This window comes from Corapipo altera, unplaced genomic scaffold, assembly GCF_003945725.1.
Source record: "Corapipo altera isolate COAL_440 unplaced genomic scaffold, ASM394572v1 59, whole genome shotgun sequence".
NCBI lineage: Eukaryota > Metazoa > Chordata > Aves > Passeriformes > Pipridae > Corapipo > Corapipo altera.
Window position 1 is genome coordinate 5,815,830 of NW_020884917.1, and position 16,897 is coordinate 5,832,726.

Below are 16,897 nucleotides of genomic sequence, written 5' to 3' on the forward strand. Positions count from 1 at the left end.
TGAAGTCTTGTTACTGATTTTACGAAATGAAATACACTAACACATGATATAAACATTTTTGCAGACATTCACTGAACTTTTTTTAATTGATGAAATATGGAATGTTACACACAGAAAAAAACATCCTTCTATCTTTTCCAGCCTCAAAATCACTTTCTGAGTGCTGTAAGCTTTCAGTATAAAATAGCTAACTTACACTTTCTTATATGCCAAAAAAAGTTACATTAAAGAGATATTGCTAGCTTTGCGATTTATCAGTGTTTCAGCGTACATTTTCTGTCGAGTGTATTTGCTCAAAACCTTACCATTGTATCTGCCTTTGTATCATTAAATATATATCTTTAAGACTGACCAAATAAAACAAAAAGGTAATTAACACACTCTAAAATACATATTTTCACACAATCTAGTACTAGCAAACGTGCCCCGCTTTTTAGGTAGAAGCCAGCCTAATAGAAAGCTGTTAATGTTTGGAGGATTTTTAATAAAAAATGTATCTTCTATTTTTAAAATATTTAAAGCAATAAAAGTCTATGGTAAACATGGTATTACATATTTGACATTTTCCACCCAGAAATGCATTACTGTGTACGATGGTATTAATAAACCATGTGCTTTGAGGGACTTCTGTGCTTTGACATAATTTAGTTGAAAACAGCGTGTAGAATGCATATTTTTCCACCATCGTATCAGCATATAGAAAACAAATACTATGTCATCACCTCAGCAGCATGCATTCACTATATTGGAAACATATGCAAAAAAACCAAAAACTTTTGAGAGTTCAGAAAATTCCCTTTACCAGAGACTGATTTACAAACCAGTGGTTAATGACAAAGTGTTGAGCACTTAAAATTTTGTTAGAAAAACAAAACCAGGCACCCTCATCTGACTCCGACTGCATTCACAGGAAAACAGCCCTCCCTGTTCATCAGAACAAAATAATTTAATTTCTTTCCCCACTTCAGGTTATTATTTGAAGCAAATGAAAAGACAATGATTCTTCTCTCTTCTGGCTAAAGCTCAAAACAGCATGGCTAAAACACACATATAAAAACTACAGACTTATCAGAAATCACAAAACAGAAAGAGAAGGACTCACTGACCCATTTGGAAGACAAAGACGACAAAACGGAAAAGCTCTAAAAATCAGCTTGTGAGGCCTTTGAGAGATATTCTTCTGGCATTTCATCACAGCAGCCCCAGACCAGTTCACTTCCCTGGATACAGGGAGGGAGAACTAAATAGAGCTGTTTATTAAAGCTGTTGTGCTGGATTGCATTAGGAAGCACGAGCAGACCACCTGGACCTTTCAGATTGTGGCAGTGTTTAATTTGCAGGCTGCCCCTCTGCAGCAGCAAAGACTACTACATTTACCAAGCTCAATCACACATTTCTGGATTAGGAATAAAAGAAGAAAAAATAAAAAATAATAATAATTTTGAAAAAGCCACAGCCTGTAGTACAGGAAAACAGTCAATATAGAAATAATGAATAGCATTAGAAATAGAAAGCAACTCCCCAGTAAACATAACAGTTTCACTCCTCAGTTCTTCTACTTCAGCACATTTAAACAAAATAAAACAGCAAATTATTAAATACATTGATTTGGCAAAGCTCAGACTAAATTATAAACGGGGTTTATTAGAAGAAAAGCTTGGTAATTTAGGTTTATCTAGTGATTCCCTGGCCAGATTATTGTGGTTCTTTTGCCTTTCTCACTTTCAGTACTACACTTGCTGGTAGCTGAAGATACAGATAGAAAGATGGTACTGTAAATATGAATTATGTGAATCATATGGTTAGACCCTTGTGAAAAAAAAAAAAAATAAAAGGGGAGTTGAGAAATGGCTGACTCCATACCTGACCAATTACAGCTTGCATGGTCCCTGTGTCCTGCTGAGCTGAAAGATCGCAATCCATCATATGTAGTCTTTGAAAAGGAGAATGGGGGATTCTGGCATGCATCTGTCAATCAACTTCTGCACTCACAACCATCACCAAAAGCAAGAGAAAAAAAGTCAAGCTGCTCCACCAAATAGGATGAAACAGTCATGTGACCTTCAGCACACTCACACACATACATACTTCCATAGAACGTATGAATTTTCTGCAGATATGAAATGACATTGACAAATACCCAATACCAAGTAAATAAAGTGAGACAAACAGCTACTCACCAAAGAGAAAACACTTGCTGTAATCTTCAGCCTACAGATTTAATATACCTAAAAGGTATTTTAAGCCAAGGGTTTTCTTTTGAGCCTAAACTTTTCAGATAAGGTGATATGATTTTATATATGCAGACAGTGGTCAGAACTTTAACCCCTTGTGTTCTCTTGCAGCCTCTGTTTTTATTCCCTCCTCTATAGTTCTACTTTATGGCTGTTTGAGTTCTTGATTTTTTTTTTCTTTAAGTTTCTTTTGTGTCAAAGTGAAGTGGATGTGTTGCCTTCTTCGAATGTGCACAAATTATAAGAACTAGACAGAAGAAAATTGCTAACAGAAGAAAAAGGAGCAAGGGCTGAGAAACCTGTGTCTGTAGTCACAAGCCAAAACATGTCTCACTGCTTTACTCCACCGGAAGTCAAATGTTTTCTTTACTAGAAATATATATCAAAGCATTAGTTTATGTGAGCTGTGATGAGCATTCAAAATATAAAATATTCAGACTATGTAAATCCTACTTACAGAATCCTTTGCATTTTGAAGGTTAGCAGAGTTTTGGTTCATTCACTGCTCCACTGAACTGACATAAAATCTAGTTACTTACGAAGGCAAACATTACCATTTTTTCTAATGGAAGCAGTTTGTTTCATATATCTTCTCCTCTGAGTTAAGATTTGCAAGAATTTCCGAGACTATTTTTTCTTCTTGTCAAAATATATCAGCCACTTGTCTCCAAAAACTGAGTGTCCTGAACAACACACTGCAGCACTGATTGCTGATACGTTATTGGCCAGTGATTTCTGAAGGGTGACATTAATGCAACCTGGTAGCACTTTAACCCTTTGAAGATCAATATAGTCCTCTGGAAATACAGTAGAATAACAGCCCATAAACTTTTTGCTGTATTACACCTTCATATAAATCTTAGTGCATCTTTGTGTCGTCCTAGAATTGCATTTCAGTTACTAGTGCAAACAGCATGCTTTCCAAAGATTGTCAGAAGCAAAAATGCAGAATTAAAAGCAGTTTAGTCTCTAAGCTTAAACCTAACACACCCTTTCCATTTCAAGTAAATTTCTGACAATATTTTGAAGTTATTATCTCATTTTTAAAGGTATTGAAAATATTGATCTTAGCTGTTATAGTCAAAGAAATGTGAGAATATCAACAATATTCCAGTTGTAGGCACAGCACTTGCCAGTCTAATATTTCCTACAATATAATTTTAAGATCCAACATGTAGGAGTCTTTGGAATGTGTATGTGTATGTATGTATGTATACATACATACATATATATAAATATATGCATATGCATGCAAGCATAAGACAAATGAAATGGGTGTTGAGGGAGTGAGACAGACAGGGATCATCCAGTTTATTTTGCATTGTTTGAGTTTTTAGAATACGATTTTTTTTTTTTAATTTTTAAGAAAAAATTTAAGAAAGGAAATTTTGGTATGTATTTAAAAAATTAGAAGCAAGAAGAATTGACATGTAGATGCATGGGGACCAAGAAGTCTTCCTAGGTCAGCGAGATATTTTAGCATTACAAACTTTTCAGATTTAGCATTTTTAGAAAGATATACAGTATTAACACTGAAACATTGTCTCTGAGATGAGGAAGGAGTACTCGAAATGGTGCTGCCAACATCTGCTTTGCATTTCATTTATAAACATAATTAAAATGCACCGTTTGTGCTGAAATCTTGTCTGCTTCTTACTCATGAAAGAAAATACACCAAACTAATACCTTGGTCTGCCTTTTGGTCAGCTGAGAATTTCCTGTTGACTTATCCTTCAGGACAGTTCTGTGGAAAAACCAGGCAGTATTGTGAAGGCCATAATCAACATCCATATCATCACAAGCAATTCAAAATACAACTGGTAAGTGGGTGAGTGAGTAGAGGAGATTGCCTCGGCTGTCTCCAGGAAAACACACACACAGAAGTCAAATACTGCATGTGAAGCTGAAAGGAAAGTTAAGGATGACTATTTTATAGTTCCTCTTCAGGAGGAGCCTTTTTGCAGAGAATAAGCACAAACACCTATCAAATACCCTTAATTTATTTAAGTAACTAAACCTGGCAATTACCACTGCACTGGGGTTTTTATTAGCAAAGACACTGACATAGACATATGTTGCAGTACATAAATAAGCACAGCATTGTGTGCACAAGTCTGTTGCACCCTTATGCACCAACAAACCAACCATCGCGTTGCACACACTCAGAACTGCAAGAGCTTCTTCCTCCCAAAGTGAGATACGTGCTGCCTCTTTTTGTGCCATAATTAAACTATACTTCCAGGAAATGCCAGTCTATGCCACAAAATGTGAAACAACATCCCTTCACCTAATGCCTCTGCATAAGTCACGTCACCATTGTTAACCTGAACAGCTGTAAGGTTAACCTGAACAGCTGTAAGAGCCTCTTCTGCTACCCCTGGAGCTGCCCTTACCTCTGAGGAGCTGGAGATCTTCACCCTCAGCCACATCTACCTGGTCCTGTCTGTAGGGGCTGCACAGCTGGTCCCTGGACTCTGTTTCAGTTTTGCTACCTCATCCTTTGAGCTTTCCACAGGCCATCTCCTATGAGGTGTTGGTCCAGTTTTGCCTTTTTACTTACTGTAAGGAATTCTCTCCCTAACACATCATCCCCTCCAACCCACCCCCCCACCCCCCACCCCCCATTTCCTTTGCTCCTGAAGAGGTTATTTAGCTCTCTTGTTAACTGTCAAAAAGGTGAGAGCAAGGTAGCTCCTAATCTGCCACAAGCAGACTTGGGTGGAGAGCTGGGTGCAAAAGGGGAACTCCACTGGCCAGGTTCCTTTTAGCACTGGCAACTTGAGGAAATTAAAGTTGTACTTTTGAATAGAATAGCTTGAATTTACCTCTCAGCTACACATCTAAGAACTTGTGAAAATAGTATTACTGTCTATAGTAATTTCTCTTATGTCTTCCAGGAGAATATATATTTTCTGGATGACAAAAGCAATGTTTAGAATTATACAGCAATGCAAACCCCAATTACTTAATAGCTAAACTGTGTTAGAACACACATTCATTTTTTAAAGCTCATTATTTATAATTGTTTATGGTTCCTTACTTCACAAACTAGAAGCCTAGTGATCAACAGAGACCAGGAATTTACTAAAATACCTTTAGGCACTTGCTCACATGTCATAGCAGAGCTTGCAGCAGATTTAATGAATCAAACAAGGGATCCTCCTGCTTCTTACAGCATTGGTACACTAGGGGGACTCTTTTTCCTCTTTTCTGGAGTGATGGATGCAGGGCATTGTCAGAGCAAGCTGTTGTGCCTCACACTACAGGCCCTTTACTCACCAGTTAAACATGCAGGACTCAGTCTTTCACTCTTCCAAGACTAACAGGCCTAATTCTAAACAGTCAATGGCTCTTCCTCCCTCTCTCATTCTCTGTCTCCATCTCTGCCAAACAGATAGAATATTACATTTTACATCTTCATTTTCATGGATATATGACTGCGTTTTCCATATGGGCAGATTTCTGTCGATTTATGCTAATTCCAAAGTAATTGTTTTGAGAGACAGTAACGGATTACTGTCTCTGCCTGTGCAAGCCCATTCTGGTCAATCATTTTTATATTTTGGAGGAAATTTTGCTATTAAAAAAACCTCTGATGCTTCTAATTTCTCCTCCTCCAGATTTCATTAATATATAATTTCTGGGTTTCTCCCACTCCCCCAGAGCTCTGCTTTTCAAAAACCAAACTACTGGGACATATTCACTCACTTCAAGAATGGCATTTCCTTCTGTTTATAAGTGCTCAATTATGTCATGGAAAGGTGATCCAGGAAAAGAACATGCTTCTGTGCCTAAATTTCTAGAACAAGGCCTAAGCATAATCTACATTATACTGATTCCTGTGCAGCCAGTGGGAGAGTTCCCTTTCCGTCAGTGCTTATCCTTTACTGTCTAAAAAAAATGTCTGCAAAAGAACTTTCTTTCTGTTTGTTGTTTTAGAGAAAAGAAGCTTGCTGTTATGCTTTGTATCTTTGGGAAGGTGGGAATAAATTCTCCCCCTTTTCTTCTAGATCTAACAAGCTGGTTTGATTAAAAACTTATTTTTGTGTCTCAGGGAGACAGTTGTTCAACAGGTCTTACAGTTTTCTGATTAAACTAGAATTTGTATAAGATAAAAATCTAGGAAATGGGACTATGATTCTTTCTACATAGTGAAGAGACAGCACCTTCCTCCTCTACTCTTATGTAAAGGGATGGGAGGTGATTACAGCAAAGATGTTAGAACCTAGTTAATCAGAGGACAAGCTAATCTCACACCTCTCCCAGGCAAAACAGAATTGTGGAATAAAAATTTCTCAAGAGGCAAGATAGATTAGCAAGAAAGGGTGATATTGCATGGGTAAGGTTTAAGAATATACTTCCCAGATGCATTACTAACTATAGCATTCTAATAATCTACATTCCTCACATCTCATGGTGTCTTCTGCAGTATCAGGCACGATAGGGTTTTTAAGACATCTCTTTGTTGGATATAGCATGAACAATAATGGAGATTTACATCAGGTGAAGAACAGACTATATTTGGGTGAACTAACATCACTCAAGCAAGGCAAATAAGAAATCCGAATTGGTAAAAAGATGATTCTTACAGTGAATGGAATCTTCTTTTTCCAAAACTCTTACAAAATCTTTGGTAAGATTCAGAACATGTCAAGGAGAGCAGAAACATCAAAAAATAAGCTATATTTTTCTGTTCATTGAATAATAGGCATTTATTAATGAGTCACAGTAATAACTGTGTAACTCTTTATACTAGTAATACTTTTACCACACCAGCAGGGAAAAGCAGATATTTTCACAGTGTGTGTGATGACGATTAACTTCTTATTCACTGGTATATTTGCTTTTATTTACTTGAGCTGTAAATTATCTTGCATAGCTCTTATTTCCACTTCAACACAACACAATGAAGTGACAGCACCATCAGAGACAAAAAAAAAAGAGTGGAGGTGGATGTGGCAGGTAGAGTGTGTAGTGCCAGCGAAAGCACACATTCCCTACACAGTACATATCCCTTAGATCCCCAGCTCCTAAGCAGATGCCTCTCTCTCATGGAAAAAAAATAAAAAACCTGAGTAAAATGATGTATCCAAATACCTGTGCTTCTCTTGCTTCAAGCACAGTACCTGATATTTGAATATTTCATGTATAAGTAAAGGTACATTATATACAGAAAGGTACTTCCCAGTGTTACATTAGGACATCTCTCAGTGAGAAATGTTTGATCTTCTTATAGTCAGTTCACATAATTTGGTTACAGACTTTATATCCTGCTGTGTATTTCACAGGAGAGAAAACGAGATAGGTTTGAGCTACTGAAAGAGCTGCCATGTACTAATTCTTCCTGCGTTTGTTTCATCAATCAGTAAACTGTGTTATTTGCTTATGCATATAGGAAAGTCAGTAAGTGATGACATTTATTATAAATTCAGTTAATAGAAAAACCTATATTTAAGTTTAGCTAATATTTTTTTCCTTTAAGGTCTTTATGACTCTTTGCCAGACTTTAATGCTCAGACACCTGCTGAGGATGTCTGTAGTCTTCCGTTCGACCATATGTAAACCAGAAGCTTTCATGGTGAGGCAGGATGGGTTCATGGAGGGCAATCAACTGATTGGTCAATGAATACTTTGACACTCTCTGGCTTAGGAAGTGCCTGAGCTGCAAAATGTTGGAGGACGAAGTGCAAGAAGGTTGTCAGGGCAGCAAGTGCCTACTGCTCACTGAAGATGGGTGAGCAAGGAGCTGCTGGTGATGCTGGCACAAGCCATGCCCTCATGGTCCTCTGGCCCAGATGGGCAGAGCCAGCAGCTGGTAACCTGCTCCATCAAGAGCCTCTGATATACAGAGGGAATGAGCTGGGTCCAGCCAGGAAAACTAGTCGTGAATAGCAAGATACAGCTGGAAACAGGTCTGGATACAGGGCTGTATGAGTCCCAGGTCCATCCAGAAGACAGGGCAGGAGACAAGCTATGACCTAGGTCTCAGTGGTCCATCCAGGAGGGCAGCTCTCTACAGCTATCTATAAAGATTCTTTAACTGAACAGGCATGTTCTGGCAGCTTTCTGCACTCATTGCACCAGCTTTACAAACTCATTACCATGCATGTGCTAGGAGACTGTTTTTCATATTTTTGTCCTAAAATTAAGAAGAAAAATAAGTTCCTTTGTATCTGAATGATATCATTGGTCATTTCATCACACTGACCATCACAGGTAGTTTCAAGTGAGTATATAAAAACCAAACTCCTCAATTCTTCTTCCAGCTATTTTCCAGGTGTGTAGGGCCTCTAAAGGGAGGCAGTTGCCTTCTAGTGTCAGATGCCCACCTGTGCTTTACCTCCTTACCCATGTCAGCATTACCAGCAACAAGCTTACTCTTCATTACATGACTGCAGAATTCACTTAAAAAATCATCAGCAACCTTTATTCACGCTCCTGCAGAGTAAAGCATATCCCCACAGATGGCAGTGTCATGAACTGCATTGCACTGACCCACAAGTGTTTGGTCTTTTGTAGCTTTTTCAGTGCCTGAGCTGGTTTGGCATTTTATCCTATGAAACTTCACAAATGGCAGCTCAGTTAATGCCAGCCATGGATATTTTCTTTTTTAGCTGTTGTCCTAGTTAGAACAGCTGGGACCAGTTCATCACTGGATGGGTGTAACCCAAAACTGTGTATTCTATAGCCTTCCATGCCATTTACCAGAAACTGTTATCAATAGACCATTTACACCATCTGCCCAGAGCCCCCCTGACTCCTCAGGCTATAAACTGGGTGTTAAGAAGCCTGTGAGACAGGAGGATGCTTCTGTCCTCATGCCCATTGTGGAACTCCCTGCCCTGAGGGAGGCACTGAGCATTCCTGCCTGAACCTGAGGATATATATATAATCTTGGGGTCTTGGGACTTCTTTAACCACTCGTGGGATCCAGAAGAAGGACTCTGACCACCACTCTCGACCGCACTGCAATCACCACTCTTGACCAGACTGCCAACAGCACTCTCACCAACAGCTTTTCCCTCTCTTTTTTACTTTGGACTCAGGGGGCCCAACAAACACCGCTTTGTTCATGCCCCAGGGCGCTGGGTTATACATTTGGGGTTTGTGGGTTAAAACCAATTGTTTGTCTGCATAATCGTATTTATTGTATTATTTTATTAAACTGTTATTCTGACTTATAATCTCTCTTTTGAGTTGGGTTCATTTCCCCTGCCGGTTTACCTTTAAACCAGCACAGATGTTTTGGAAGACACTGAACTGACAACACTGGTGCCATGTTCAGAGCCCACTCACACACTCTACCCACGGCTCAGATGCCCAGTAGAGGCTGGAGACATGAGTAGATCACAGGGTGACTACGAGCCATGAACAGGATTGAGGAAAAATCATTCCTGTGTGACAAGAAAGTGACAATCTTTCCTGTGAGGCAAGAAAGGCAAGCATTGTGCAAAGCCCTGGTGAGAACTCACCTGTACCGCTATGGACATTTCTCATTCCTTGGGTTTGAAAAACACAAATTCCATCCGGAATGAATGCAGACAAAGACTAAGCAGTTGATTCATGGGCATGGATGGCCTACAGAAGAAAAATGATGACTAGAAGGAGCAATGCCAAGGCTTGAGAGGACTTCAATCACTTTCAAGAAAGGGATCAAGGATGAAGACCAAAAGAGGAAAAGAGCTATGGTGGTTCAAGGAAAAATACAGTAAAGAACACAAAAACATTTGGGACTTCTTTCTAAGAAGACAACCTTACCATACACAGTGCAGTAGCAAATGTCCCTTGATGCATTGGTGAGGAATGGTGATGAAACCATGCATGCCCGTTACATCTCTGCAAAGTTCGTGCAGACAGAATGAAAACTCTCTCTTTCGTTTCTGGCAAAACCACAACCAAAAGAATGTTTTTGGTATAAATGACCTTATTTACATAGTCTGAAGGTACACACCAATTTTGGCACCACAGTTCAAAATTACAATAATAGTACCTCTCAATTTTTCAGTATTCCAATTACTTAATCTTAAAGAACAAGGAGACTTGCCAGGGTTTTAGGTAAGAACTGAACATCTTCCCACAAGCAGAGGTAGGCAAATATCTCTCAGAAAGGTTAAAGTGAGAAATGAGCTCAGAAAGCTTTACTCCGTTGCTGAAGAGTGCTTTGTATCCCATATAAACATGGCTAATGGGTGTGTTTAACAAAGGAGCAAGTTGTACAGCTTGGTTTCAGTGGGACAAGGGGACACAACTACAATAGCAGCAATGAGCTGTTTTCCCAGTTTGGAAAAGTCGTTGTTTGCCTGACAGCGCTTTGGGCATGGATACAAATGTTTGAGGTCTGAAAATGGCCTACCTTTCCACCACACGAACGTTACCTCCTCTTACTTGTTTTTCGAAGTCTCTATTATTTCCCTGGTGGTCTGTTGACACTGTCCATCTCAGACTGGCTCTGGTTACACTTTGGTTTTTCCTCAGGTGGCAGCTGCCAAAATCACCCCAGTTATGCCCCAAGAAAAGGGTTTGTATCCAGTCAGATCAAGTCCCTGGTCCTCCTCACTGCAGGACCTCATAGACATTAGCTCTGGCACAGAGAGGGGATGGCTAATAAGGGTGGTGTCTGGACTGCAGGATTGGTTTCTGAGAGAGGAGTAACAACACAAGGCTGGTCCTTGGGACCTGAGTGGCAGAGAACATATCAGGAATACCTAGCAACTGTGTTCAGTGCATGGCTAACAAGGCCAGGAACACAGTCCTGGATGCAGAGACTGCCTCAGGGCCAGCACTCCAACAAGTTCCTCCAAAGAGGAGGTTGTAGAAAAGAGGGGGTCAGTCTTTCTCCCAGGTCACAAGTGACAGGATGAGAGCAAATGGCCTCAAGTTGCTCCAGGGGAATTTTAGATTAGATATTAGGAAACTTTTTTTCAATGAAAGGGTTTTAAAGCATTGAAACAGACTGCCCAGGGAAGTGGTGAGATCACCATCCTCGGAAGTGTTAAAAAACATGCAGATATGACACTTGAGGACAGGGTTAATGGTGAACATGGTGGTGGTGCTGGGTTGATGGCTAGACTTGATGATCTTAAAGGTCTTTTCCAATCTTAAAAATTCTATGATTCTATGGTTCTGTGAAGGATGCTGGACAGAGGTGTGATGGGCTGGGCTGCGGTGGGTGGGGCTGTGCATGGTGGAGCAGCACTTCCTGTGTCCTACTGACAGAGCCGGCCCAGGGTCAGCCTGAAGACATCCAAAAGAAAGTCCTTAAGGAGCCGATGTAATTACTTGTTTGCGGCTGAGGGAGGCTGGACGAGGTTGCTGGAGGTTCTCTGCTGCAACCAGCTCTCGATGGGGCCATGTTAAAAGCCCATTGGATGAATGGAATTCCTGCTTCAGCCGTCAGGGGACAGAAGCCAGCTTGCCAGGAGATAAGAAGCACCAAGCTCAGTGGTAAGACAAAGGAAATGCCTTCTGGAGGAACGCTTGAGGAGCACTGCAGAGCTCTCTGTCCTCACTCCCTGTGGAGCCAAGGACAGCTGCTGTAAGAAATGGAACGCAGAGATGTTTCCAGGATCCCAGTGCTTTGGAAGGATTTTTGCCCTTGAAATTGATCAGGCTGGGGGCATGTGGCCACTCTTGGAAGCTCCTGAGATGGCTCCAGGTAAGGCAGAATAGGGCTTGAGCATCTTCTGGGGGGTGTGATCAGACTGGGAGGAGAAGACAGGTCTTGCTCACATGCTAGGGAATACTTGATTGCCAGTGTTGTGGTCAGGAAGGAATTTTCCCCCAGGGCAGATTGGCATCAGTCCCTGGGGAGGTTTTGCCTACCTCTGCAGCATCAAGCATGACCTTTTCTGTATCCTTTTGGTTCCTTTTGTAGCTGCCTGCTGCTCATGCCTAGTGAAGATGGCCTGTCGTGCCCTGCAGCTAGGGAGAGGAAGGCTTTTTTTTATCCTACAGTGGGCTGCAAATGTCCCCAGGGTTTTTTTGCTTTCCTCTGCAGCATGGAGCAGAGCCCCTTTCCAGGGGTCCTTTGGACAGTTTTGCCTGCTCTTGCTCCATGAAGGTGGCTCTTGTGCCCCTCATCCAGGGGTAGGAAGCTTTTTAGACTCCCAGGGTGGGCCCCAAGTGTGGTCCCTGGATATTGCTTCTTGTCCTTCATAGCACTGAGCACAGCCCCTTGTCAGGGCTCCTCTGGGCCTCTGCAGCTTGATTCTTCTTGCTTTACACCTCCAAGGCACCACTCATGCCCTGTCTCTCTCTGGCCTCTTGCTCATTGTAAGCTTGGAGTGGGAGCAAGCTCTGCTCTTCCCTTGGCTCCACTGCCCCAGGGGTTCTTGCGTGTGCAAAACAACCTGTGCTTGAAAGGACTCCAGGCTTGCTGCCCCATCCAGAGCTGCCACTTTTCAGCTCTCCCTGCCTGCAACACAAGCACAGGGCAGGCACAAGAATGCTTCTCATACATCAAGGCCAAGATGTCCTTGAATGTGTCTTTGGAGCTGAAAAGCCCCTGACATTTCAGGAAAATATTGGTCTCATTGTTACTTGACTCATGAACAGTTATGTTATGTTACATCCAGAGTTCTGCATGACAAGCTATGACCCATGTCTGAGGGCTCCATCCCGGAGAGCTGCTCTCTGCAGGTCAGGTCCCAGGCCCATCCAGGAGACAGGGACAGAGCATGGCTTATGCGGGGACTGAAGGCCCCATGCTAAGCTGGAACACATCCCCTGTGGGGATGGGAGTCCCAGGGGAGGCTGGCTGCAGCCACTGAGGCCTGTGAGCACCCCCAGGACCCTGACAAAGGTAGACTTGCACTGCTCATGTGCTCTCCTTCAGATATCTATGGTTGGCCACTTTGGAAACAGAGCATTGGGCAGGATGGTGTACTGTTGCAATCAGACTCTTTTTGTTTAGAATGTTTTTCCAAGGGAAACAGGTCAGGTAATTCTAAAAGCGAGTACAAGGAGAGAAAAAAGGAACTATGGGAAAATAGTCATCTTGCTCAACTCCAAAATCTTTTGCAACCATTTAGATGAGAAGCACATCCTGCACCAGACTGAGGGCTTGATCTTTGAGCCTCACTAATGTCAGAGATAGGGGGCTTTGCCATCCTGTGGAAAACCAGCAAAACTGGATGAACAAAAGACTTGCAGAAACTGTGTGTCACCCTTGCTTTTGGTAAATTTGCGCAGATGGTTCCATTGTCTCAAGATGATCCACAGCTCTCATCCACCCTCAGAAGACCCATGACTCCTTCCCACAAGGTGACAGAGCCAATGCCTAGGCTGGGAGATGGTTATGGTTATTCAATGCCTTCTGCTAGTGCAGGGCTGGGAAGAAAAGTCAACAGAAATTTCCTTAGCATTTACTGGTAGGGAAAGGAGCAGGTAGGAAGAAGAATAGAATAGATTAGAGTAGAGTAGAGCGAAGTAGAGTAGAAGAAATCAGCAGGAAGAGACCTACAACGATCATCTAGTCCCACTGCCTGACTACTTCAGGGCTGATCAAAAGGTAAAGCACGGCTTTAAGGGCACTGTCCAAATGTCTCTTCAACACTGACAGGTATGGGAGTGGGGCATCGGCCACCTCTCTAGGAAGTCTGTTCCAGGGTTTGACCACCCTCTGGGTAAAGAAATGTTTCCTCATGTCAAGTCTGAACTTCCCCTGATGGACAAAGCTTTCATAGAATCATAGAATCAACTGGGTTGGAAAAGATCTCTGAGATCATCAAGTCCAACCCTTGATCCAACACTGCCGTGGTTACTAGACCATGGCACTAAGTGCCACATCCAGTCTCATCTTAAAAACCTCCAGGGACAGAGAATCCACCACCTTCCTGGGAAGCCCATTCCAATGTCTGATTACTCTCTCTGTAAAAATATTTTTCCTAATATTCAACCTAAGCCTCCCCTGGCAGAGCTTAAGACTGTGCCTTCTTGTCCTACTGCTGGTTGCCTGGGAGAAGAGACCAATGCCCACCGGTCTACAACCTCCTTTCAGGTAGTTGTAGAGAGTGATGAGGTCTCCCCTGAGCCTCCTCTTCTCCAGACGAAACAACCCCAGCTCCCTCAGCCTCTCCAGTCCCTTCACCAGCCTTGTTGCTCTTCTCTGGACCTCCTCCAGCACCTCAATATCCTTCCTGAACTGAGGGGCCCAGAACTGGACACAGCACTCGAGATGTGGCCTCATCAGCACTGAGTAGAAGGGAAAAATCACTTCCCTGGTCCTGCTGGCCACACTGTTCCTGATCCAGGCCAGGATGCCATTGGCCTTCTTGGCCACCTGGGCACACTGCTGGCTCATGTTCAGCTTCCTGTCAATCCAAACTCCCAAGTCTCTTTCTGCCTGGCTGCTCTCCTGCCACTCTGTCCCAGTCTGTAGCGCTGCAGAGGGTTGTTGTGGCCAAAGTGCGGGACCTGGCACTTGGCCTTGTTGAACCTCATCCCACTGGAACCAGACCATCTCTCCAGCTTGTCCAGGTCCCTCGGAATATCCCTCCTACCTTCCAGCAGATCAACATGCCCCCCCAGCTTAGTGTCATCCGCAAATTTGCTAATAGTACACTCAATCCCCTCATCTAGATCATCAAAAAAAGATATTAAATAGAACTGGGCCTAACACTGATCCCTGGGGGACACCACTAGTGTGTGGCCACCAACTGGATGCAGTACCGTTCACCACCACTCTCTGGGCCCAACCATCCAGCCAGTTCTTAACCCAGCAGAGAGTGCTCCTGTCCAAGCCACAGACTGCCAGCTTTGAGCCATTCCCATGTGTCCTAGCACTGGGTACCAGGGAGAAGAGCTCAGCAGCTTTCCAGTTCCCCTCCTCAGGAAGCTGTAGGAAGCAATGAGGTCACCCCTCAACCTCCTGCTCTCCAAACCAGACAAACCTCAGCCTCTCCTCAGAGCCCATTCCTGCCAGCCCCTTCCCCAGCTTTGATGTCCTTCTCAGGACATGTTCAAGCACCTTCACAACCTTTTTAAATGATGGGGCCTAGAACTGCACACAGTACTCAAGGTGCACCAGCACAAAGTACAACAGGATAACTATCTCTCTTGGCTGGCTGGTAATGCTGTGTTTGATGCACCCTAGGATGTGGTTTGTCCCCTTGGCTGTCAGGGCACACGCTGCTGGCTCCTGTTGAGCCACCCACCAACTATCACCCCTTTCTGCAAGGCTCCTCTCCAGCCACTTCTTTCAGAGTTTAGACTCGTGTCTGGCTGTCCTGGGTTACACAAAAATTCTGGTACCCACCTTTTCTCTTGTCTTTTCCGCAAATATGCCTGCTAATTTGGACTGTGACTGGAACTTGAGATAAGAATGGTAATATTAGCCTAGAAGAAGAATGTATCCACAAGTGTGAAAGACTGTAATGCTGATGACTCAGACAACCAAGGTGCAAGCTGACCATGTGCAAAGTAACCACCCAAGTGCTGAGGGTGTGCACACCCACCACCTCAGGCTACAAGCTGGATGTTGAGCAAAATAAGGAGAGAGGCAAAATTCTGCTAGGTAGAGTAGTGTTTCTTTGTCCTTACAGGAATGACTTAGCTATGATAACTCCTCTGAGGGAAGCACTAGGACAATTCACACTCACATGGCCTGAAAATATTTATCTCTGCTGATGGCCATAATGGATCAAACTGTGCTGACATAACAGGCAGCTGTTACATCTTAGGAGGTGTCAAAGACTTCTGAAATGCCCAGTGATCCAGTGAAGAATTTACCACCCCAGGGGAGGTATCGGGGCTGTTTCCAACTAAACTAAGCCCAACAAAAGACCACACTTGGACTTTACTCAACACTGGGTTTTCTTCCCTCACCACATGGGAATTTGCTCACAACCCAGGGCTTCCACCACCACCTCAACAGATCCAGATTGACCACCACTTTGACAGGATTGCAACCACCACTTCAACCAACAAACATCAAAATTGCAACAATCAAGTCTCATCACTGGATCCAACAGGTGTCTTGCAGGTCCTTCCAGTCACCTGGGGATTTACAGCCCTGCTGTGACTGCCTGTACCAGCACCACAGCTTCATTCCAATGCTGACTCTCCCACTGTTCTTGCCAGGTTTTCCAAGCATGGGGGAGGCAAACTACTCAGAAGGGTGGCCATCTTGTCTCTGTGCTGTGGCCACCTGTTTTTTCCAAGTTGGGGAGGTCGGCCACTGTTTCGATTTGATCCAGTGGGCGGGGCTTGGGAAATTTCTCCTTATCAGTTGATTTAACCCAGTTTTATCAGTATTCTTATTAGCATTTCTTCTTGGTAAAGAGTTATTTTTTCACCTATATTCAAACATATTTGATCTCTCTCTCTTTATTGGAGAAATCAGGGGTATGGAATCTGAGGGAGAAGACTTCTGTCTGAGGTCTCTGCCCCTCCAAATTGTCTCAAACCAAGACACTGACATTACTTCATCCCAAGTGGAGAACCTAGCCTTTGTTATTGTTCATTTTCATGCCATTGGTGATTGTCCAATGCTCCAGTCCATCCTCTGCAAGGCCTCTTGTCCCCTGGGAGAGTCAGTAGCACCTCCCGGTTTAGTATCATCACCAAACTTACTAACTATGCATTCAATTGCATCCTCCAGATCATTGATAAAAAGATTGACAGAACTGGCTGTAGAATTGAACCCTGAGGAACACCACTGGTAC

The 16,897-nt window shown here is 42.9% G+C and overlaps 1 protein-coding gene across 6 annotated transcripts in view; it reads right to left on the bottom strand.

The window, feature by feature from the left end:
* POU6F2 (POU class 6 homeobox 2) overlaps positions 1-16,897 on the bottom strand; it is a 353,312-nt gene that overhangs the window by 309,628 nt on the left and 26,787 nt on the right. For 4 of the 6 annotated variants that reach the window (XM_027655870.1, XM_027655869.1, XM_027655873.1 and 1 more), the window contains one exon: positions 3,921-3,978. Coding sequence is in view for 2 of the 6 variants with exons in the window: in XM_027655868.1 (XP_027511669.1) it covers positions 1,864-1,968 (105 nt within the window). In the remaining 4 variants the exon portion in view is untranslated. Of the gene's footprint in view, positions 1-1,863; positions 2,266-3,920; positions 3,979-16,897 lie in introns of those variants that run through there. The other 2 variants (XM_027655868.1, XM_027655867.1) reach the window with 1 other exon arrangement.